This window comes from Megalobrama amblycephala, linkage group LG23 (genome assembly GCF_018812025.1).
Source record: "Megalobrama amblycephala isolate DHTTF-2021 linkage group LG23, ASM1881202v1, whole genome shotgun sequence".
NCBI classification, from domain to species: Eukaryota; Metazoa; Chordata; class Actinopteri; order Cypriniformes; family Xenocyprididae; genus Megalobrama; species Megalobrama amblycephala.
Genome location: NC_063066.1, coordinates 1,742,712 through 1,765,867, shown reverse-complemented (window position 1 = coordinate 1,765,867; position 23,156 = coordinate 1,742,712). Strand labels below are relative to the sequence as shown.

Sequence of the window (23,156 nt, the reverse complement as noted above, 5' to 3'; positions counted from 1 at the left end):
TATTAAATGATCACACACACACACACACACACACACACACACACACACACGCACACACACACACACACACACACACACCTTGAGTTTCTGGATCTTTCCAGCGAGGGAAGAGTGTGTTCCAACATGCTGGAAGAGAGACGGTTTAAAGCGGATGCGTAGGTTTGCTTTCTGCCTGTCACAATGTTTCTGTGGGACACAAAGAACATTTACTTGCATTATATAACAACTATATACACTTTGAACAAAAGTTTCAGACTAGAAACAAATTATCCAATGGACATTTTGGCCACATACAGACACAAGTCCATTCTTTCAAGCTTCAAAAAGATATCAAATTTCACATTTGAGCTGCTGTTGACCATATTTGATGTGCTTTGAAGTTTATATGAGAATAAAAGCCTAAATTAAATCTGTTCATCATTTAGCGATCGTGTCTCTCAAAATAATGATTCATATACTGAATGAGCAAAACCTGGCTGGACAGAAATAATATCAAGAACAGAGGATATCAAGAGGAAAACAGAGATGTATAACTCTTACCGCGTCTTTTTCTGGGTTGCACACCTTCACCCACATGATGTGGTCCAACAGCCAATCAATGGGCTTGTCTTTGTAGAACATTAGCATAAACTCCACGATCAGCGGCAAGTCTAATGACTTGAACATTTTCCCTGAAAAAAAAACAAAACAGATTGATGAAAAATCAGCGGAGACACATTCACAGGTTTATGTGCGATCTGGACCGGAAAAATCATCGGATTTACACTTTCAACAAGGATTTAAACGAGGAACTCAAGATGAAGAGCAAGAAAACATTTAATGAAATCAAAGGGAAAGAGCGCTCCGAGAGTAATTACATTTTCATATTAACGACTCTAAAGTGGCGCAACAAATAACTTTAAAATGTTCTTCATAAATGATAACATTTTTCTTAAAACACGAGATTAAGTCATCAAATGACATTAGATCAGATTCAGGAGGAAGGAAGCTCTCCATAGCAGCGTTTTATTGGCCTCTAATTAAGTTTTTCAGAACGGTTTAGGTCATTTCTGCTGGCTCAAGGCTAACATTCAGCCAGTAAAGCAGCTGGTTTTAGTGATCTATAATAGAAGAGACATCCGTTTTTATGCATTATGAATTACAGTCCGACATCAAGCACAGAAACATCCTGCCTCTCCAGATCAAAACACAGATCGGTTTTCATGGGCATGAAGCTCTGGTTCTGTTCCAAACAGCAGTACTACTCTGAGTTTAGCATGTACACCGATCAGGCACCTTCCTAATATAACAGCCCTGATCCGTCAAGGCATGGACTCCTCTAGACCCCTGAAGATGTGCATCTGTAGATGTTCCTGTAAGTTGTGAGGTGGAGCCTCCATGGATCGGACTTGTTTGTTCAGCACATCCCACAGATGCTCCATTGGATTGAGATCTGGGGAATTTGGAGGTCAAGTCAACACCTCAAACTCGTTGTTGTGCTCCTCAAACCATTCCTGAACCATTTCTGCTTTGTGCCAGGAGCATTATCCTGCTGAAAGAGGCCACAGCCACCAAAACAAAGAGTAATAAACTCTTATCGATCTTTTAGGACACAGGGAGATTAATCAGCACTGCGAGAGCTTTTGCTTTTAGACGTTATAATATCTTCAGCTCTCCATTTGTGAGAAACTCTGGCAGCGATTCAAGGCTGTGTGTAATAAATGTAGTCTGAATCGAGAGCATGTGCTGCTTCACCTTCACATCGTCCCTGACACACACACACTTCTAAAAGGCACAAATCTACAGGGAGACGGCCTTATCTGAAATAGTCAAATCAGTATTCACCTCCACATTTACAGCCATCAGTGTTTCTTTCCTTCTGAAATGCATTAGTGCATGTGTGAGGTGGAGTTAACTCTATATTCACGTCACAGTATTCCTCATTTAAATAATTAATGCGCAGAATAAAGGGGCGGGGCCTGGTTGAGTTAGTTAGTAGTGTGTTGAAACTGGCGGTTATGGTAAGGGGCGGGGCATTTTCCAAACACCAATCACAACACACTGCTCCAGCCGACCAATCAGAGCACATTGTGTTTTTCAGAAGGAGGGGCTTCATAGAGACGGGAACTAAACAGAGCGTTACTGACAGACTGGGAAGAGAGGAGCTGCAACAATGGAGAATATGAGGAGAATAATCAACATTCAATCTAGTAGAGCCCAAAAACAACATCAAGAAAGTATATTTTATAAGATGAGTAACTGTAACAGAAAAATATCAAGAGTAACATGTCATCAGATCATCATAAGACACCTCATTTTGATTTGTTTTTTCTTTAACACCTCTATAATTTATTGATTTTAAATAAAACAAAGAAAGTAAGTCTTGCTTGCTTTGTATTACTATCATCATCAGCAGCATTTCTTTGATAAATTGGCATGCAATTGAGTAATGAAAGATTTCTAAAAAGTGTATCTCACAGAACATTAACCTTAAGTATTAAGTATGAAGATGAATTGTTGCATTCCTGATTGATTCTGTCCATGTCATCAAAATCTCACTCCAGTAAATGACTTTCCTTCATGGCCAAAGTAACTTAATTCACTTATATTCCATATTCTGAAAGTAAAATGTGATGTGAGCAGCATTTCACAGGTTGAGCAGGTCTGTGGTCCGGTGAGCCCCTGCTGGCAGACGCCTGAACTACACCTTATTATGACAAAAAAACATTTCCATTGAACTCCTACTAATGGTTTACAGTTGACTTTCTCATATCTCAGTTCAAAGTATTTAAATATCCAAACAACTACACTCTTCACTGTGGTTAAAGCTCTGGGCTTACACGAGGAACACATACTCAAACAAAAACAAATGAGCAGGAAACTCTACGACACATTTCTGCATCAGTAATGACTCTCTCCATCTGGAAAATAACAGACACGTTTCCTGGTGTATATATAGAGACACACACACACAGATGGTTTTGGTGTGAAGAGGCCTTTACATTTACCAAAAATAAACAAACAAGCCCAGCCCAAGTGAGAAAAAGTAACATGCTTTCCATAAAAAGTAACTAAGTAACTTAATTAGTTACTTTTTTTAGGAAGTGTAACAATATTGTAACATTACTTTTAAAAGTAATTTTCCACTATATAGTGTACACTCATTATAAACACAAGACAGTTGTATACGCCCAGCTTGGGTGTATTCTGAGCTCCTGTAATGCGCACTTCCTTTAAAGGTGCCATAGAACGCGTTTTCAAAAGATGTAATATAAGTCTAAGGTGTCCCCTGAATGTGTCTGTGAAGTTTCAGCTCAAAATACCCCATAGATTTTTTTTAATTCATTTTTTTAACTGCCTATTTTGGGGCATCATTAAATATGCGCCGATTCAGCGCGCTTCCCCTTTAAATCCTTGCGCTCCCCGCCCAAGCTCTCGACTGCCTTAACCAGCATAAACAAAGTTCACACAGCTAATATAACCCTCAAAATGGATCTTTACGTCATGCATACATCGATTCCTGTGAGTATAGTATTTATTTGGATGTTTACATTTGATTCTGAATGAGTTTGATAGTGCTCCGTGGCTAAAGCTAATGCTACACTGTTGGAGAGATTTATAAAGAATGAAGTTGTGTTTATGAATTATACAGACTGCAAGTGTTTAAAAATGAAAATAGCGACGGCTCTTGTCTCCAGGAATACAGTAAGAAACGATGGTAACTTTAACCACATTTAACAGTACATTAGCAACATGCTAATGAAACATTTAGAAAGACAATTTACAAATATCACTAAAAATATCATGTTATCATGGATCATGTCAGTTATTATTGCTCCATCTGCCATTTTCACTATTGTTCTTGCTTACCTAGTCTGATGATTCAGCTGTGCACAGATCCAGACGTTAATACTGGCTGCCCTTGTCTAATGCCTTGAACATGGGCTGGCATATGCAAATATTGGGGGCGTAGCTATTAATGATCCCGACTGTTGTGTCACAGTCGGTGTTATGTTGAGATTCGCCTGTTCTTCGGAGGTCTTTTAAACAAATGAGATTTACACAAGAAGGAGGAAACAATGGAGTTTGAGACTCACTGTATGTCATTTCCATGTACTGAACTCTTGTTATTCAACTATGCCAAGGTAAATTAAATTTTCCATTCTACGGCACCTTTAAGTTGCACTGGCAGAAAAGTATCTGCGAGGAACATGAATGTAGCACCAATGTAGCGAGCGGATGTGTGTGTTTACACCGCTGCTGTACATATGTGAACAGCTCGGTCATGGCTGTCTTCCCACTGCCGCTCCAATTAGCAGCTGGTGTTGAGCGGCGGCGTGAGGCGTGATCCTGTCTGCTGCAGGAGCGAGAGGATCTGTTAGTGACAGCGCTCCGCTAGCCACAACACTGACTGACAGCAGGAGAGGAGAGATTCTTCCAGACGGATCTGTCACGCCTGCAATCCCTGAGTTAAAACAGGCCGAAAGATCTTAGCATTCACACTGTGAAAGCAGGGGGAGATCATTAAAGCGGAGTTTTGAGACATGATACTGACAAAAACACATCTGATGTGTGTGTTTAGATGTTTATTGGTGTTTGCTAAGGCAAGCAACACTATTACTATTACTATTGCTCATCCTAATGCTCAGGGATTTGATCAAACTACTAAAGCTAAGTATTAAAGGGGTCATGAACTGTTGTTTTATTGTTTTATAATGTTTCCTGGGGTGCACTTATAATATTAGTATGCTTTTTACATCAAAAATTGTCAATTTAGAAACGAAAGGCATATTTACTACCCTGATTTTATCCTCTGATTTGAACGCTCTGTTTTAAGGGGCGTGTCTCTGTGAGACTTCAGTGTAAACGCCCACTGCTGTGATTGGCTGACATCTTTGCATATGGAATAGCCAAACATTACTCCCTCTTTTAGCACATTTTTACTGTTACAGCTCTCAAGGTTAACTAATCGTGTAAAGTGTTGCATTACATTCAGATCTGTGGCATTATATTTAGATCGTGGCATGAAAGGTTGCAGTGATGAACATGTAGTCGATCACAGACATGTTGTTGAGCTCATGAAAGCAGTGATCTCGTCTTTGAAACTCAATTTCTGCACACTAACGAATGCTTTCATCATAACTAACAGTGCAAACATGATGTAACTAAGAGATTCGTTGAATAAAATGGGAGTTTTGGCGTGAGATCAAAACTCAAGCTGTTTGATTGACAGCTCCAGCGATTGTAAAGGGAGCGTTCTTTGATCGCTTTCTATATATAATTTAATCACCGTTTAAACAAGGTGAAGTTGAGCGTTTAGTCACTGGTTTGATTTACTGACACACAGACAAAGATCATCTGACTGTACATGAATCATTAATATCAGATCAGGCATTAGAATGAACACAGTTACTGACATGTTGTTGCATTACTGTCGAGTCCGTATCGTGTTTGCACCGAAATGCGATTGATTTCCCAAAGAATCCACAGTGAAATGAACCGAATACAAATAAATAAAGCTCAACTGAGACATTCACATTGTTGAAAATAAATAACCATATTCCTGCATTAGGATCCTTTGAAAGGTAATGATATTTTAGTCCTGCATCGCTCTTCTCTCCTCCTCATCTCACTGACACACCAGTGGGCGGGGCTAATGATGCAATGATGAAGTAGGCGTTGATTTCTTCTGTGGAGGCGGAGTTTCACCATCTATGACAGGATCAGTCGTTCTCTGGGTCTGGTGTTAATAAAAGCTTTAATTGGACTAACAAGGATGTTTTTAGTTCTGAAACTTACAGGATATTCTTATAGTATGATGAGCTCTTATATATCAAAAGTCCTCTTATATATAAAGTGGTCAATTCATGACCACTTTAAAGTCAGCATCTTTTGTGCTGTATATCCAAGTGAAACTGCTTCGCAAACAAGAACAAATGTAGGGCGGGGCTTGATTTTGTCTGTGGGGAATTGATTGGATGGTTGTGGTTTGCTATTGGTGGATCTCATGCGAGTGACAGGTTGCCCCGCCCTCATCATCAGAGAAGAGAAGAGATGCTGCAAGAGGGAGGAGAAGATATTTAAAAATGTAGTTGTATGTGTGATTGTGTGCGCGGGAGGCTGAAATGACAAAGTGTGTGTGTGTGTGAGTGATACGGACAGAGAGCAGCATCAATCACAGCTTCAGAGCTGCTTTGGGACCTATTAGAGTAAAAGAGCAGAGAAAGACTCTAGAGAAATATAAGTGTGTGTGTGTAAAAGACAGAAATGAGCCGACTTGCGAAAGTGTTAATACCCAGAACTGACTGGGTCATGTGCTCTGGTGTTCAGTGTAAGGGTGTGAAATGCATCATGGGGATTTATCTTTGCTTTGGAGTGTCAGCTCGTTTCTATTCTGATATTAACCCATATTACTCTTTACCTCATCTGGCTCGGCAGCCGTCTTATTCATTATTGCAAAAATAATCAGAACTCTTGGTCACGGCGGGCAGGCCCGAGGCTGCAAACAACCGTTCGCACTAGATTAAACTTTCCATGAAATTGACAATTCTTATTTTTTAATGGAATATTTTAGTGTTTATAATAAATGATTTATCGGTGTACAAATACAAATTCATGTTCCTCATAATCTTGAATCAGAATATCTTCTTCTTGCAGCATCTCTTCTCTTCTCTGATGATGAGGGCGGAGCAACCTGTCACTCACATGAGATCCACCAATAGCAATCCACAACCATCCAATCAATTCCACACAGACAAAATCAAGCTCTGCCCTACATTTGTTCTTGTTTGCAAAGCGTTTCACTCAGATATATGACACTATAGAGAAGAAAAGACTAGTGTAACTGTGTCATGCCGACTGTAACTCTTCCCCTGCCATTGATAGAATTTTCCAGCTTTCCATGTTTTCCCTGTTGTATGGTAGGGGGCGCTATTACACATCTTCTGAAAGAGTAGAGAATCTCCGGAACAAAACACAGGGAAAAAAAAGCAGAAACAAGCAATAAAAGCATTATGCACATTGTAGTCTTTAAAAAATGTGATTTTCTTTAGCTTTTTGTTCAAAATGTTGCTTTTTTATGAAACTTACCCACATTTTAGTGTTGATTAAAAAACAATGCATGAAGCTAGAATAAAACTTTTTAAAAAACACTGGCATGGAAACGGTTAACATGGTTAAACTGTTTTCTTGCTGATGCTCTACCAGTTCTTACCAGCTTGACCAACATGATCTACAAGCAAGAAACCAGCTCTACTAGCAGATAGTCCAACCATCTAGACCAGCTTGGACCAACTAGAAGCCAGCTACCATCTTAAACTGGATTCTCCAGAAGAGCAGGTTATTTCGGCTCATTTGCTGCTCATGAGGAGGAACAAGACTAAAATCCATGGGATCAAACCATTTCAAAGCAAATAGAAGCCAACTGTAGGCAGTCTCAGCAGAAGCATCACAAACAGACTTGTGTTTGTCTAAAGCGAGGCTGATGTCAGAACAGTTTGTTTAAATTTAGTCTGCTAACAATGAACAGTTTGTTTTCCGTCAGCCCTTGTGATGAGTAAAAATATCCATTGAAAATGGATTGAGTACTTGTCCCGCCAACACAACATCAGTCAGCTCTGACAGCACACATTTAGACGCTTCAAGTATCATTTATTAAAGTTACTTCTTAAATATACTATTATTCATAGTTCATGATATATTAGTTAAAGCTAACAAATTTACAAAATCATATTATTTCCACAAAAAATATGAAGCAACTTCAATTCCCAAGGGAAGCATGAACTGATTAAAGGTGAATGCAGTGTAAGTCACTTTGGATGAAAGCGTCTGCCAAATCCATAAGATGCTGGTGAAATGCTGCTGTAGGCCTTTTTCGACCCTTGAGGTCACGTCATCCTCACATGGCCTGATTGAAACGGTCACTTCCTGTCTCATCCAGGTGTTGTTCTGATATAATTGAGTTCACGCAGTCTTCATTTTCTCTGCTAACTTGCCGACTCATCGGCCCGGCGGTGAGATTCCACTTCTCTGAGCCGAGAGCTCTCAAAATCAATCCTTTTCCCGTCCCTTCCCCTGAGGCCCTCAGCCAGCGCTGATCACCATCATCAACATAATTAGCCTTCATTTCAAACACAGATCATAAGAGAGCAATTACTTTGGCTGCCATTTCAAAATGAGTTTCACAGGTTTGATTTGGAGAGGGGAGCGTTTCATTCCTCTAATTGAACCCCAACTGATTAAACTCAGAGTTTAGACGCAGTTAGACGAGTTAAACCTGTGGATGAATGGATAAAGCACTGAAGTACCAAAACAATTGGGGAAATAATGAAAATTCATTATCCACTCCTGTTGTGCCAAACGGCATGACTTTTCTTTTCTATTCTGAGGAATACACTGGTCCATCTTTATGTGAACGAATCACTTTTCCTTTAATTTGTTTTGCTTGGTGTCACCACTAGAGGGCGCAATAAATGTAAAGGATATAAGAAAAAGGGAATATATAAAAAAAAGTAGTTCACGTTTGTTACATGAGCTAACAAGTAGGATGTGTTTAACTCCACTTTTAGACACACAACTGGGAACTCTGGGAATCCCCACCACCAATCTGAAATGCGTTCAACTTTGTGAAGTGGGCGAGGGAAGTTTATTTGGACAGACCCTTGACCCCTTGATATTGACAGAGGAAGTGAGTCTGCTCAATATGCACACTTCAGGCAGCTCCATAGACCACAATGCAACATGATGTCAAAGAAGATCATGCTTAATTTACCCACACCCAACACAATCTAGTGCAGAGGTCTCCAAACTCGGTCCTGGAGGGCCACTGTCCTGCAGAGTTTAGTATGCCTAATTAGATCTTGATTTGGCGGTTCAGTTGTGTTTAATTGGGTTTGGAGCTAAACTCTGCAGGACAGTGGCCCTCCAGGACCGAGTTTGGAGTCCCCTGATCTAGTGTAAGATATTGGAGTTATTTTGACATTTAACCATATAATACTTGTAGCTACATTTTTAACTTGTTATAGTTTATTGTATCATTATCATTTTCGCTTGTGTATTTTTTTTATTTTCTCCAACAGCCCAAGCATGGTGTTTAAAACCTATAACGCCCCTTTCACAAGATGTAATATCAGTCTCTGGTGTCTCCAGAATGTGTCTGTGAAGTTTCAGCTCAAAATCCCCCACAGATCATTTATTATAGCTTGTCAAATTTGCCCCTATTTGGGTGTGAGCAAAAACACACCGTTTTTGTGTGTGTCCCTTTAAATGCAAATGAGCTGCTGCTCCCGCCCCCTTTCCAGAAGAGGGTGGAGCTTTAACAGCTCAACAACAACAAAGCTGGAGAATCTCACGCAGCCAAAATGACGAAAGTGTTCAGCCTTACATTGTTCAAACTGATGGAGAGACTCAGGAAGAAGTTACAACTTTTAGACGTTTCTGAATGGTTAGTGGATAAATTTATGTAGTTGCTGTGGAGTTGATTCAACTCATCCACTAGCATGTGCCGTCATGTTCATCTTTTGTGTTGAATTGACCCTCATTTGGCGTAAAATGACGGCATGTCAACAACACTCTACTACAACAACTCTTCCTCTTCTCTAAAGAAGCCCAACATGGCCCCGCCCCCTTTGTTGTGTGTTCTTGGGGGCGGGGTTTATGCAAATTTTAGGGTTTGTGATGTCACTAACCTGGGAAGAAGCTCGTTGTAGTCCCTACCAGCCGTTTGTTGTAGTCCTTAAACAGAGATTTCTTTAAAAGAAAATATCTCTCTTTGCATTGAACTTTGAGCGTCGTAACTTTGCAGATGTTGTTTATGATCAAACAGCAACATTACACACTAACTAACCCTAACCTAACAGTCTACTAATACTCTAATGAGAGTTAGTAGAATGTCAAAAGTAGACAAAATAAAATGTAACCCTCAATTCACGTAAGGTTTTGTTTTTTGAAAAATGTGGATTTTGGAAATACGTTTTGGATATATAAAGTGAAAACTTAATTGTGCAATAAATTCAGTATTTTCTCTGATCTCTTTGTCTGACAGGTTTGGGTATGGCTCTTATTGTGTCGCTCCATGAAATTTCTCAGGTGGAGACTAATGTGAACCTTATGAGAGGAGAAGACAATTCCATTTCAAAGAGATCAAATCACTTTCTCATGGTGTGAAGCTCTGAAAACATTTCTTTCAGTAGCGACCTCTACAGTTCATCCACCCCTGGAGACACAACCAGCTTTATAAGGTTTGACATCCACTCTCGTGACAGCGAGAAGGATCTTTCCGTTTGGAAGAATTACAGTGTGAGTGTGTGTGTAAGGGGAGGTTAACACACAGCGACAGTGTAAGACAGCGACTCACCGATGAAGCCCAGCTGGGAGAATTCTAGAATCATCCACTCCTCTGACGGCTGCTGCAGGGCGAAATTCTTCATCGTGGTGAAGTAATTTGGCCGTGCAACAATGTCATCCTCTAGCTGTGAGAAAGAGAGAGAGAGAATGCTGAAGGATGAAGAAGAAGCTGCTGTAAAGTGGATCCGAGTTATTTGCATATAATCGTGACAAGTATCTAAAGGCTATGATTTAAAGGTGAAGTGTGTCATTTTTCAGGAACTTAATATACTTTCTGTTATCCCAGCGTAAAGCAGAGGCAACTTCAAGTAAAATGATAATTTGGTCCAATTTTCACATGCAATTTATCAATGCGAAGGGAGAAGAAAGGAAATCAAATGGTTTGAAATGACAAGGTAATGTAGCTGTTGTGGAATAAACTCTAATCGTTTCGAGTTTATGGCCTATGATCTCCGAGCTTCCCAGCGGTAAATACGACTTGAGAGGTTGTTCATGTCTAATTTCCGACTAGGTAACTCGTGTTAACTATAATTCCGACAGCATGTGAAGGCAGCATTAGAGCGCTGCGATGTATGTGTATTCTGGGATATGGAGTCCAAGGCGGCCATATTTGAATGCTCAGTTGCATGTTGTGAATTGTAGTTCACTGACCTGACGATCAAAGAAAATTAAATAATTCACTTTTATTTATTTTTTTTGTTGTCAAGATAACTGTTTATATTAAAATAAATAAAAACTTGTGTGATAATAAAAATAATGTTTAAATAAATGTTATTATTAGGGACCAAGCACCGAAGGTGTGTAGGCACCTCTTGTAATCGTTGCCGTTCTTCTTATTATTATTATTCCGTTTCCGCTCTGGAAGTCTATGGCAGCCCATAGAACTGCTTGCAGGAAAGTTATGAAATTTGGCACACAGATAGAGGACAGTCTGAACTGTGTCTATGTCAAATTTAGAGTCTCTAACTCAATCCCTCTAGCGCCACCAGCTGTTCAAATTTGCACTCATATTTATGCTAATAACGTTTGAACCATAAGGGTTAAAAACAAAATTCTTTTTCCTCTAATTCCTTGGCTCAAGATGATTCGATTGCAACCTATGACGTCATTTTCCATCATGAAAATTTTTCCGCCATTTTGAATTTTCCAAAAGACATACTTTTTCAAACTCCTCCTAAGCAGTTACTCAGATTTTCCCAAAAATTGAACCAGATCATCTTCAGACCATGCCGACAAAAAGTTACGGAATTCAAGTCGATTTGTCAAAGAGTTTATGAAATACTCATAAATGAAGATAAAATGCAAGGCTGTATCTCCACAACGCTTTATCATATTCAGGCCAAACTTGGTCCATGCCATCACAAGCATGACCTGAAGCAAAAATACTGGTCTGGAGATATGAAAAACAGCTATTTTTGCTAATAAATTCTGAACTGTTTGTCCAAAAATCATAAAAATCTTGTTAGATTAGGGGCATCATGCCAAGTCGAATGATATTTTCCCATATTGGCAATTTTGTCGTAAAATGCTGTATTTTATGAACACATTAGCGTATCGTTACGAAACTTGGTATGGGTCTTCGGCACCGTGCCCTGCCAGGACTCAAAAAGTTTCGGGGCAGCATCACCTTGTGGTCAAAAGTTATAATGAAATGCAAAAATGCTAATAACTTTTAACTATATTAAACTATTGTGATCTCAATAGATTCCTTGAGTTATGCCGAGAACATTGATACCAATTTTGCCATATTTGGCCAAACTTCCTGTCCGCCATTTCGTTTTTTTTCAAAAACATACTTTTTTGAACTCCCCCTAGACCATTGCTCTGATTTTCACCAAAATCGAATCGTATCATCTGCAGACCATGCCAACAAAAATTATGGATTTCAAGACAATTTGTCAAAACATTTTCATATACCGTAGCAACGAATTTGAGGCATGATGCAAAACTGACTCTTGAAAATGTATCTCTGCAATGCTTTGACATATTGACACCAAACTTTGCATGTGTCATTGTCACCTCACTCTGACCAATTTGGTCAAAGCGCCACCTATTGGTCGACAGTGATAATATTTCTAATTACTGTATTTATGATTTTTCAGCCAATTTGCCTAAAATCATCTTAAAATGTCGTTACTTGTTGTTGCAGCTGGTCTGATGCTCCCAGCCATGTTGGCTGGCTTATTGTGCTCTTTGCTGGGCCCCGTAATTGCTGCTTGCAGCTATATTTATTATTATTTAAGACATTCTACTGTGCAACAGTAACGTATTAGTTAGACAGAACTTTTATTTGGACAGATTGTATTGAAGACCGCTGGGTTTCTGTGTGCTTTAATAATCTGTATTATTACTACTACTACTACTACTTCTTCTTTAAGGAGTACACTCCACTGTGCAACAGTGATATATTTCTGCTATAATTTATTCAGCTAAACCGAACTTTTATTTTAATGGGTTGTCTTTGAGTTTCTGTGTGTATATGATATATGACAAGAGTTTCTTCAAATGAAATGGTGAAATGCTCATGACGTGAAGACTGCAGATGCTGAAAACACCGCAAGAGTCACTTTTGCTTCAGTATGTGTGTAGTAGACCAAACTGAGCCGCTCATTCACACAGAAACATGTGGAACATTCAGACTTCAGATTCAATCATTTTTTGAGCTTTAATATTCACAGACACTAGTCCATATTGCTACATTCTACAGCCCTACTTTCATTTATCCATCCAAAAATGGCCAAATTCCGTGGCATTCCACTCAGAGTAAGTAAGTTCCATTTGCGACTGAATTCCGTGATTCACTCAACGCTGGTAGAGTGCATTTTCTTTTCTTTAAACGCCCGTGTTGGGTGAGCTTAATGCATGTGATGGGAGTGCTAAACAAAAAACAAACTCAAAGTGGATGCTGCATGTTGCTCTTTTCTAAGAAAAGCATCATCACACACTTCAGTGTCAAAGAACACGTGCTAAAGCGAACGACTCATTGGGGTATCATGAAAGAACATGCTACAAAAGAAGTGCTAAAGTAGCCTTCCTTAAAGATCACCAATCTTTATAAGAGCTTTCTATTTTCTCTGGAAGCCATTTCCCACAGTTTTCATAAAAGAAATACAAGACCCTAAGCGGTCAGGGTTTATATGGACCGACTGCAGTACATTAGCACATATTTACTGCCTCAATACAAAAATCATTCTGGAACCAGCTCAGTTCATACAGACCCATGTTCTCATGTTCTCTCCAAATATGAGTATCTTTGAATAAGTGATTTAGACATAATCTTGAATTAATCTTACCTGTACATAATAGGTTCCTTTAGTCTGGGCGTACATCATCAGGAAGCAGTAATCCAGGTTCTGCTTCGTTCTCCACCTGAAAAAACAATCAACATACGCTTTATAAAGAATAAAACAGCCACACATACACAAACACACAGATTGAACATCATAAATAGTAGCATAAACCGCAGTTTACAAATGAGTGATGGATTATTTGTGGCAGCTGCTGTTTGTCCAGTGTTTAGTGTACACAGATGTGCTTTTAAAGTACGAAACTCCAAAAATGACTACAAAAGTCTCACAAAAATATGATTTTGTTTGCTATATTCCAGGTTTTCCGAGTCCCTTTGATAGGAACAGACTGAAACTTAAATTATTAAATCATTACTTCAGTTCACAATCTGTTTTTATTGTCTGTTTTTGATCTATTTCACATCACAGTAGTATTTTGAATAATAAATGAATCTAAATGTGAATTAATCAGATGAGTCATTAATTCAATGATCCATTCATAAAGACAATCAATTACTTCTTCCTGAATGAATCAGGCGTTTTGATCAAATTGGTTGAGTGAATGATACAATGACTCACTTGCTGCCACAGTTTTAGTTTCATTAGTTAAACTATCATTGCATTTTTCCATCATTTAAATTTTTTTATATTTAAAATTACAGTATGTAGAAGCCTCTCTTTAGGTGTATCTTTCCATTTTACATAAACATACACACACATACAAATTGAGTGTGTTGGATAGTTGTGAAATAAGCGCTGCAGGAAGTAAATTATCTGACAGAGATATCATATGTTTACATTCACAAATATTTACATCAGAGATTCTCATCTGAGCTGCTGAACACACACACACACACACACACACACACACACACACACACACACACACACACACACATACACACACACACACACATCTCCTGGCAGAAAACCCTTTCTTTGCATCTGCACATCTCCAGAATGGAAGTAAATGAAGAAAGTAATGACAGAACGGCCACTATTCAACTCCAGCTTTCATGCAAACTCATTAGAGGGGTGAAAGATGACAAAGTTTGGACATGCTCTCCAGGAAGGACGTTTTTAAAATGTGGATATACAATTTTAACATGATGATATCAGGAAAAACTCACCCTGAGCTGTTAAAACCTGTAAACTTAAAACTGTTAAACTACTTCAAACTTTCTGTTCTAGCTTTCTCAAGCCAAATTCAAAGTTTGCAGTCACGCTATGTCAGATTAAAACACACTAAACTCATTTGGGTTGTTTACAGATCGGTGTAAGTCTTTAACCACTAAAAGACAGGATCTCATTTAGTGTGATGGAAATGAAATGAGTTTCATTAAATGTGTGTAAAATAGTGAATTACACTCACAGCACCAAACACTGAACCCAATGTTGAGGCAATAAAGTTGAATAAAGTTATCCACATGTGGAACGACTGAATAATTCATCTTCTAAAGTATAAACACCACCTGTTAGGCCAACAGTTCATTTTAAAACTCGAAAACCATGAATATTTTAACTACGACACCAAAAAACAACACAAAAACACACGCTGAGCTAAACGCTTGAAACAAATCACTGGAGAGAAATGGATCCGGTCTGAAATGTCTTGGCTGACTGGTTATTGATCTGAGTGTGGCTTGATCGGTGATGGATTCATCTGCTTGTCTGATCCAGCATTGATCCGGTCATCAGGCCGGACCGCTTGACCTGAAGAGATCTGACAGGCTTTGAGCACAAACTGACATTAATGAACATATTTACTTGCATCAGTCTCCACTGCCCGACTGTTTATTTTAGGAGAATGCGAAAAGAATGTGTCCGTCCAGAAAGCAGCACTGCTGTTTCACTCTGGAGAGAGACGTGATTGCGAAATGAGGTTGGGAAAATCCGGCCCCCAATTGTTTTTAGTTTAGTAGCTGGAATTTAACGTGGACTCAAACCTCTTCTCAGTCCACATTATTATTATTGTTTGTTGTGCGTTTGTGTTAAATAAACTGAACTGACAGAACAGAGATGCTGGAGTTGAGGTCTGCGTGATCTGTGTGTCTCAGAGTGAACATACTAGAGAAGAGACACTAATGGCTGAGTGTGTTCACACTGCTGAATCATGGGTAATTACAACACGACACACAGACTGATGGGATGAGAAGGGCAGTCATCTTACCTGACCCGCTCTTTAGGGTCACCAAACGACTCTTTGAGGTGAGAGAAGTCTGGATAGAAGTGGACGGAGGGAGAAATGATCTCCAACAGCCCAGACTGAATCTCTCCGGGAAACCTGAAACACATCGAGTGAGAGGAACAACTCTGTCATCGTCATCCAAGCTGCTCTTTTCCATGTAATTAAAATGAAAAAAAAAATACAGCCATTTCATTTGAGATTAAAATATCTTAAAATGTAATAAATGTATATATTCTTTATTCTGGCATGATTTTATAACATCATATATCAACATAGTGCAAAATGGTGTTAAAATTATGTGTAGAAGTCGTTGCTTTGTTATGAGAAATAATGTCTGGAAAAATGAATTTCATTGATGTCATTCGGAGTAACCGATATAAAGGGACCATTTTGGATCAAGTCATGTGGTCAATATCATGTGACAGGATGTGACATCATTCAGACGCCTGAAAAGGACCACATGGTCATGAAGCAAAGTAACTAACTCTCTTTTAACTATTTGAAAAATTCACGTTTTCTCTTGTTCATACGCATGTCCCGAAACATCAGGTCATTCGGTGCAACCGCTATAAAACATGGAAAATGATGTAATATTTTAAAAACTTGTACTAAATATCAAATGTTTGATTGTCCTTTTGCTAGATATCAGCCTGTTAGCATTGATTGAAAATATCGTCATTCGGTAAAACCAAAAGTGTCATTCGGTAAAACTGAAATTTTGGTTAAACTGAATGACTTTTTTGGTGATAAATTTTGTCCATCTTGTAAAAAATGACAAAAGCAGTGATAATTGATTATAAAAACTTAATTATATCTCCATTATGTTTTTTTTTTTTTTTTTTTACACTTTTAAAAACCTTATTCGTCAATGACCCACATATACACACACATGTATATATATATATTTTTTTTATATAATTATATTATTATATTGTGTTAGTTGAAAAACCTTAAATGAAAATTAGAAATGTTGCCTTAGCAATCAAACTAAACTAAAATTAAAAATAAATTAAACCTAAATAGCAGTATTTTAAAAAATATTAATAATAAAATGACAAAGCATGTAACAGAATTACTAAAAATTAAACTAAAACTAACATGAAAAAAAAAATTAAAAATAACAGCTAATTCAAAATATTAATAAAACTATAATACATCTAAATAAAAAGTAAGTCATACATCATTAAATCACATTAATATTAGTCTGAGGATTCAAATGCATTAATGTCAAATTTATTTTAGCAAATCTCCTGTAAAAACATTCCTGTTGCAAATTTCTGTAAAATGCCATAAAAACAGAATTAACAATTTACAACAGTGTTATTTATAGTTTATTCATATTTTTAATCTTCTGATTTAATTTTAAAGTTGTTAGAATTTTTGTAATTTTTAGTATTTTTTTTTTTTTAGTTTTTTTCCCCCTAAATATTTTGATTAATTTAAAAAAAAAAAAAAAAAAAAAAAATTTGAGTATTTAGAAATTGTCTGGCCAAATATCTGAAATTAAAAAAAAAGTTACAAATTTTTGATATTTTATTTTATTATTTTATTTCAGTTAATATTTATTTTATTTTAAGTAATTAAAATGATTTTCAATGGCAAAAGTAACACACACACACACACACACACACACACACACACACACACACACACACACACACACACACACACACACAGTTCCAGTATTGTAAGTATTAGCAGAAATCCGTATAAACAACAGCTCATGACTAATGTGGGACTGAAGCAGAGGAACTTTAACACCCAGAGGATCAGTTTTCCCTTCTGTTTCTTTTGCTATTGTCCTCAAAAAGCATGTGGGGGAAAGCCAGCAGTCACATGGTCTCTCACACACACACACACACACACACACACACACACACACACACACACACACACACACACACACACACACACGTATCAATGAAACTCAAGCAGATTGTGTTCATAACAGTAATGAAAAACGAGAGTACTCACAGGCGCTTAAGGTTTTCAGCAACACTATTTGCATATTGTTGATCCGTCTGTAAAACAAAACAAGAACCAATGGATTAAGTTCACAAATCACAAAATCTTTCCCAGTGAATAAATGTCCACCTTTGAGCCAGACAAGTGTTTGGAGCAGGTTTTTGGATGGATGTTTTAAGTACAATGTCAGCTCTTATTTCCTGATGTTTCCTGTTAAAGTGATTATAGTCGAACATTAACTGTCCAATAATGGAAGGAAATATAACAAGATGGATTTCACTGTTCATATTCAATTTCACCGTTCGTTCAAAACGCAACTCAAGCATGACATGTTGTCATTTTGTAATTATGATTATTAAGACATGCCGTCAATGCAGCATATATTCAAATGTTTGTATCTCCACAGTCCAATTCTGAATTCAGAACCACATACTATTATTACCATCTCTGCCATAGAAACTCATGGTAATGATAGGAAGAGTAGAATGCAGTTCTGAATTCAGTGTCTGTTTTTGAATGATGAATAGACCTCTGCCACCTGCTGGTGAGGAGCAGAATGTATGTGCGAGTCTTTCAGGAGTTCAAAAGCAATGATTCGGTCCAGACGCAGGTGACGTGATGGGATACCACAGCCTGCTTTCATCACCGCTCGTTCTTTGATGTTGTTTTGGTGTCGCGGCCTTTAATCAAAAACATGAACTTTCCCTCCACCTCTTCTCTGATGGCGTGAGTGACGGGACAAACTCCTCCAGCCACCTGTCACTCAAACTGCAATCATCCAATCAATTCCCCACAGACAAAATCAAGCCCCGCCCTACATTTGTTCTTTGTTCTTGTTTCACTCAATAGTGAAGAAAAGATGATTGTAATTTCAGTTTCATGAAGTGTTCAAATACTGTTTGAAGTACTTATAATGGAGCCAGAGTAGCAGTAAAACTCAAGGACGCCGTCTGAGGGAATAATGTGAGGATACAGACACTGCGTCAGCATCCATGACCTGCCGGACACATCCTCATTATTTCCCACAAATCTCTCATGACCAAGTCATTGTTTTTTGAATTATCCGAGCGGCTCTTGAGACGTGGGGAAGAGACGGCGTGACAGATGATGAGGAAACACCTGCAGAAACTTTAGTTTCCAGAGAAATGGGAATTGCTGCTTTTTTCAGACAAATAGGAAGTTTGGGCATTGTGACTTATCATGTGATGAAGAATTTAGTGTCACATCAGCTAATCTTCATAACACAACATTCCAAAAGCCTTTGTCACATCAATCAAAATCCGTGAGACGGAAAGTTCAAGCTGATCGACGAGATTTCCTGATGAAAGTGTGACTGGCACTTTTAGAGGAACTGGTGCGGCTGCGAGCGGCTTTCAGCTTGTTGCTGTTCAAAGTGTTACGAGTGGATTTTTAGTGTTCCTGGATGTTTTTATCATGCTGGTGTTCAATTTTTGCATGCTGCTCTTTCATTGCCAGAGTGTTTGGGATTGTTTTTAGCAACATAAAGATGCTACACTGAATGTTTTAGGTGGTTGTTTAAAAGCTCAAGTCAAAAGAGGCCATACCCACAATGCAACAAACCCTTTAGAGACCATACTCTTAAAGGGATAGTTCACCCCAAAATGAAAATGATCCCATGATTAACTCTCCCTCAAACCATCCTAGCTGTATATGACTATCTTCTTTCAGACGAACTCAATCAGAGATATTTTTAATGGGAGTGAATGGGGGGTGAGATTTTGAAGCCCAAAAAAGTGCATTCATCTATCATAAAAGTAATGCATACGACTTTAAAATTTCTCATTTTAGACTTCGTGACCAGTGTTTTGTTTTGCTCTGCGTTTCCACGTTCGTCATTGTGTCATGCGTCGGGCCGTACGACCGTTTAGTTAGTACGCTTCAAAAATGCTGTTCTTACTTAGAGTTTTTTCTTGTTTCTAGTTAAAATATCTAAAAAGTCTTAGATCAAGAAGCATTTTCAAACAAAATTATTTTGCTTGTTTTAAGGAAAAACTCACTTAATTTTGACTTATTTTTCCTAAAAACAAGAAAACAAGAAGCATTTTCTTGACAAGTAAAAATTATTTTGCTTGTTTGAAGGAAAAACTCACTTAATTTTGACTTATTTTTCCTAAAAACAAGAAAACAAGAAGCATTTTCTTGGCAAGTAAAAATGATTTTGCTTGTTTGAAGGAAAAACTCACTTAATTTTGACTTATTTTTCCTAAAAACAAGAAAACAAGAAGCATTTTCTTGGCAAGTAAAAATGATTTTGCTTGTTTGAAGGAAAAACTCACTTAATTTTGACTTATTTTTCCTAAAAACAAGAAAACAAGAAGCATTTTCTTGGCAAGTAAAAATGATTTTGCTTGTTTGAAGGAAAAACTCACTTAATTTTGACTTATTTTTCCTAAAAACAAGAAAACAAGAAGCATTTTCTTGGCAAGTAAAAATTATTTTGCTTGTTTTGTTTTAAGGAAAAACTCACTTAATTTTGACTTATTTTTCCTAAAAACAAGAAAACAAGAAGCATTTTCTTGGCAAGTAAAAATTATTTTGCTTGTTTGAAGGAAAAACTCACTTAATTTTGACTTATTTTTCCTAAAAACAAGAAAACAAGAAGCATTTTCTTGGCAAGTAAAAATGATTTTGCTTGTTTGAAGGAAAAACTCACTTAATTTTGACTTATTTTTCCTAAAAACAAGAAAACAAGAAGCATTTTCTTGACAAGTAAAAATTATTTTGCTTGTTTGAAGGAAAAACTCACTTAATTTTGACTTATTTTTCCTAAAAACAAGAAAACAAGAAGCATTTTCTTGGCAAGTAAAAATGATTTTGCTTGTTTGAAGGAAAAACTCACTTAATTTTGACTTATTTTTCCTAAAAACAAGAAAACAAGAAGCATTTTCTTGGCAAGTAAAAATTATTTTGCTTGTTTGAAGGAAAAACTCACTTAATTTTGACTTATTTTTCCTAAAAACAAGAAAACAAGAAGCATTTTCTTGGCAAGTAAAAATGATTTTGCTTGTTTGAAGGAAAAACTCACTTAATTTTGACTTATTTTTCCTAAAAACAAGAAAACAAGAAGCATTTTCTTGGCAAGTAAAAATTATTTTGCTTGTTTTGTTTTAAGGAAAAACTCACTTAATTTTGACTTATTTTTCCTAAAAACAAGAAAACAAGAAGCATTTTCTTGGCAAGTAAAAATGATTTTGCTTGTTTGAAGGAAAAACTCACTTAATTTTGACTTATTTTTCCTAAAAACAAGAAAACAAGAAGCATTTTCTTGGCAAGTAAAAATGATTTTGCTTGTTTGAAGGAAAAACTCACTTAATTTTGACTTATTTTTCCTAAAAACAAGAAAACAAGAAGCATTTTCTTGGCAAGTAAAAATTATTTTGCTTGTTTGAAGGAAAAACTCACTTAATTTTGACTTATTTTTCCTAAAAACAAGAAAACAAGAAGCATTTTCTTGGCAAGTAAAAATTATTTTGCTTGTTTGAAGGAAAAACTCACTTAATTTTGACTTATTTTTCCTAAAAACAAGAAAACAAGAAGCATTTTCTTGGCAAGTAAAAATGATTTTGCTTGTTTGAAGGAAAAACTCTCTTAATTTTGACTTATTTTTCCTAAAAACAAGAAAACAAGAAGCATTTTCTTGGCAAGTAAAAATGATTTTGCTTGTTTGAAGGAAAAACTCTCTTAATTTTGACTTATTTTTCCTAAAAACAAGAAAACAAGAAGCATTTTCTTGGCAAGTAAAAATGATTTTGCTTGTTTGAAGGAAAAACTCTCTTAATTTTGACTTATTTTTCCTAAAAACAAGAAAACAAGAAGCATTTTCTTGGCAAGTAAAAATGATTTTGCTTGTTTGAAGGAAAAACTCACTTAATTTTGACTTATTTTTCCTAAAAACAAGAAAACAAGAAGCATTTTCTTGGCAAGTAAAAATGATTTTGCTTGTTTGAAGGAAAAACGTGACACACATTCTTGCTCTTTTGTTCTTCGCTTAAGGGTAAAAAGAAGTTTGCATTTGAATATGAAGATATGTGCTGCGCTTTCCTCTCAATAACAAAATAAACACACAAAATGACATCAGTGAGAAAACAGAAGTTGATCTGACCACAGTGATGTGGATGTTTTCAGCAGCTCTGCTGTCGTGTGTTTATTTATATACTAATTTATACAATGTATTGCTTTAAAGCAGCAGTTTTACAGTATTAAGCATGAAAAAGCAGTGACAGAGTCGCTTTACAGCTTCAGTTTCTACTATAAAGCAGCTCTCCAGTGTGTTCATGATTTTACTCTCATCTGACCTCGACAGACTGAATAGAGGAAATGAACCAGAGAAGATTTACACCTCAAAGAAGGCGGAGCCTCAGAGCCACACCTACCTATTACATCATCGCCATGGACCAATAAAAGTTTAATAGTATTTACCAGCCAGAGTGAACTCTTCTGGAAAGTTTGCTTAGGCGAACAATCTTCTTCCTTCTTTGGAGTTTGACATGAACTCCCTACATTTGCATCTAGTGAAAGCCGTATCATGCCGCATATCAATAAAAACTGACTGCCATGCATCTAAATATGCAAACTACATGCAAATGGGTCTGCTTAAACCTGAACCAGTCGCAGGTGTGTGAAAACGACAAACTCTGAGTGGAAAACACTGTTCCTATAACACACTCACAGAATGTACTTTATTAACGGGAGCGATGTGAGTTCTTCATCAAAAGAAACAGTGGAATCAATATAATACACATTTTTTGTTAATATTTCAACCAAAAATTTACATTTACTCACCCTAATGTCATCCAAACCCAAACGTGTTCCTTTCTTCAGAGGAACACGAAAGGATAAAATCTGAAGATTGTGCTGGTCGCTCTTTTCCAGGCCATTACAATAAATGAGTAATATTAATTTTCAGTGAATAAATTTCAAGTCTTTTCAGTGATATCAGTCACTTTTGGTCCTCACACAAAACTATTGTAATATAGTGCATGAGTCATATGAACCATTTCACAATCATCTCATGATGTGATTATAGTGCCATTGAATCCATTTTAACCTTGAAAGCACCAGTCATTGTAATTGCAAGTCCAGTACAATATTTAAAAATTCAGAAGTGAGTAAATGATTCTTTTTTGGGTGAACTAACCCTTTAGCATGGAGAGAATGACAGCAAACAAGAACGAAAAAGAGTCCAGTGATGCACATTACACACCTTTACAAAGATTATATTATAATAAACATGAGATATGGCATGTACTTAAATTATCCCCAAAGTAAAAGGTGTGTGAATAAACAACCCAGACAGAGCACACACACACACACACACACACACACACACAGTTCATTGCCGCCAGTTACTCATGAACTCCAGTCAGCGTTAA

At 37.1% G+C, this 23,156-nt stretch overlaps 1 protein-coding gene across 1 annotated transcript in view; it reads right to left on the bottom strand.

Annotated features, from left to right (window-relative positions):
• mgat4b (alpha-1,3-mannosyl-glycoprotein 4-beta-N-acetylglucosaminyltransferase B) overlaps positions 1 to 23,156 on the bottom strand; it is a 106,657-nt gene that overhangs the window by 12,803 nt on the left and 70,698 nt on the right. The window contains exons 5-10 of the mRNA XM_048176018.1: positions 17,773 to 17,819; positions 15,781 to 15,894; positions 13,617 to 13,692; positions 10,334 to 10,448; positions 541 to 671; positions 79 to 186 (exon numbers count right to left, since the gene is read on the bottom strand). Coding sequence (XP_048031975.1) covers positions 79 to 186; positions 541 to 671; positions 10,334 to 10,448; positions 13,617 to 13,692; positions 15,781 to 15,894; positions 17,773 to 17,819 — 591 coding nt within the window. The remainder of the gene's footprint in view (positions 1 to 78; positions 187 to 540; positions 672 to 10,333; positions 10,449 to 13,616; positions 13,693 to 15,780; positions 15,895 to 17,772; positions 17,820 to 23,156) is intronic.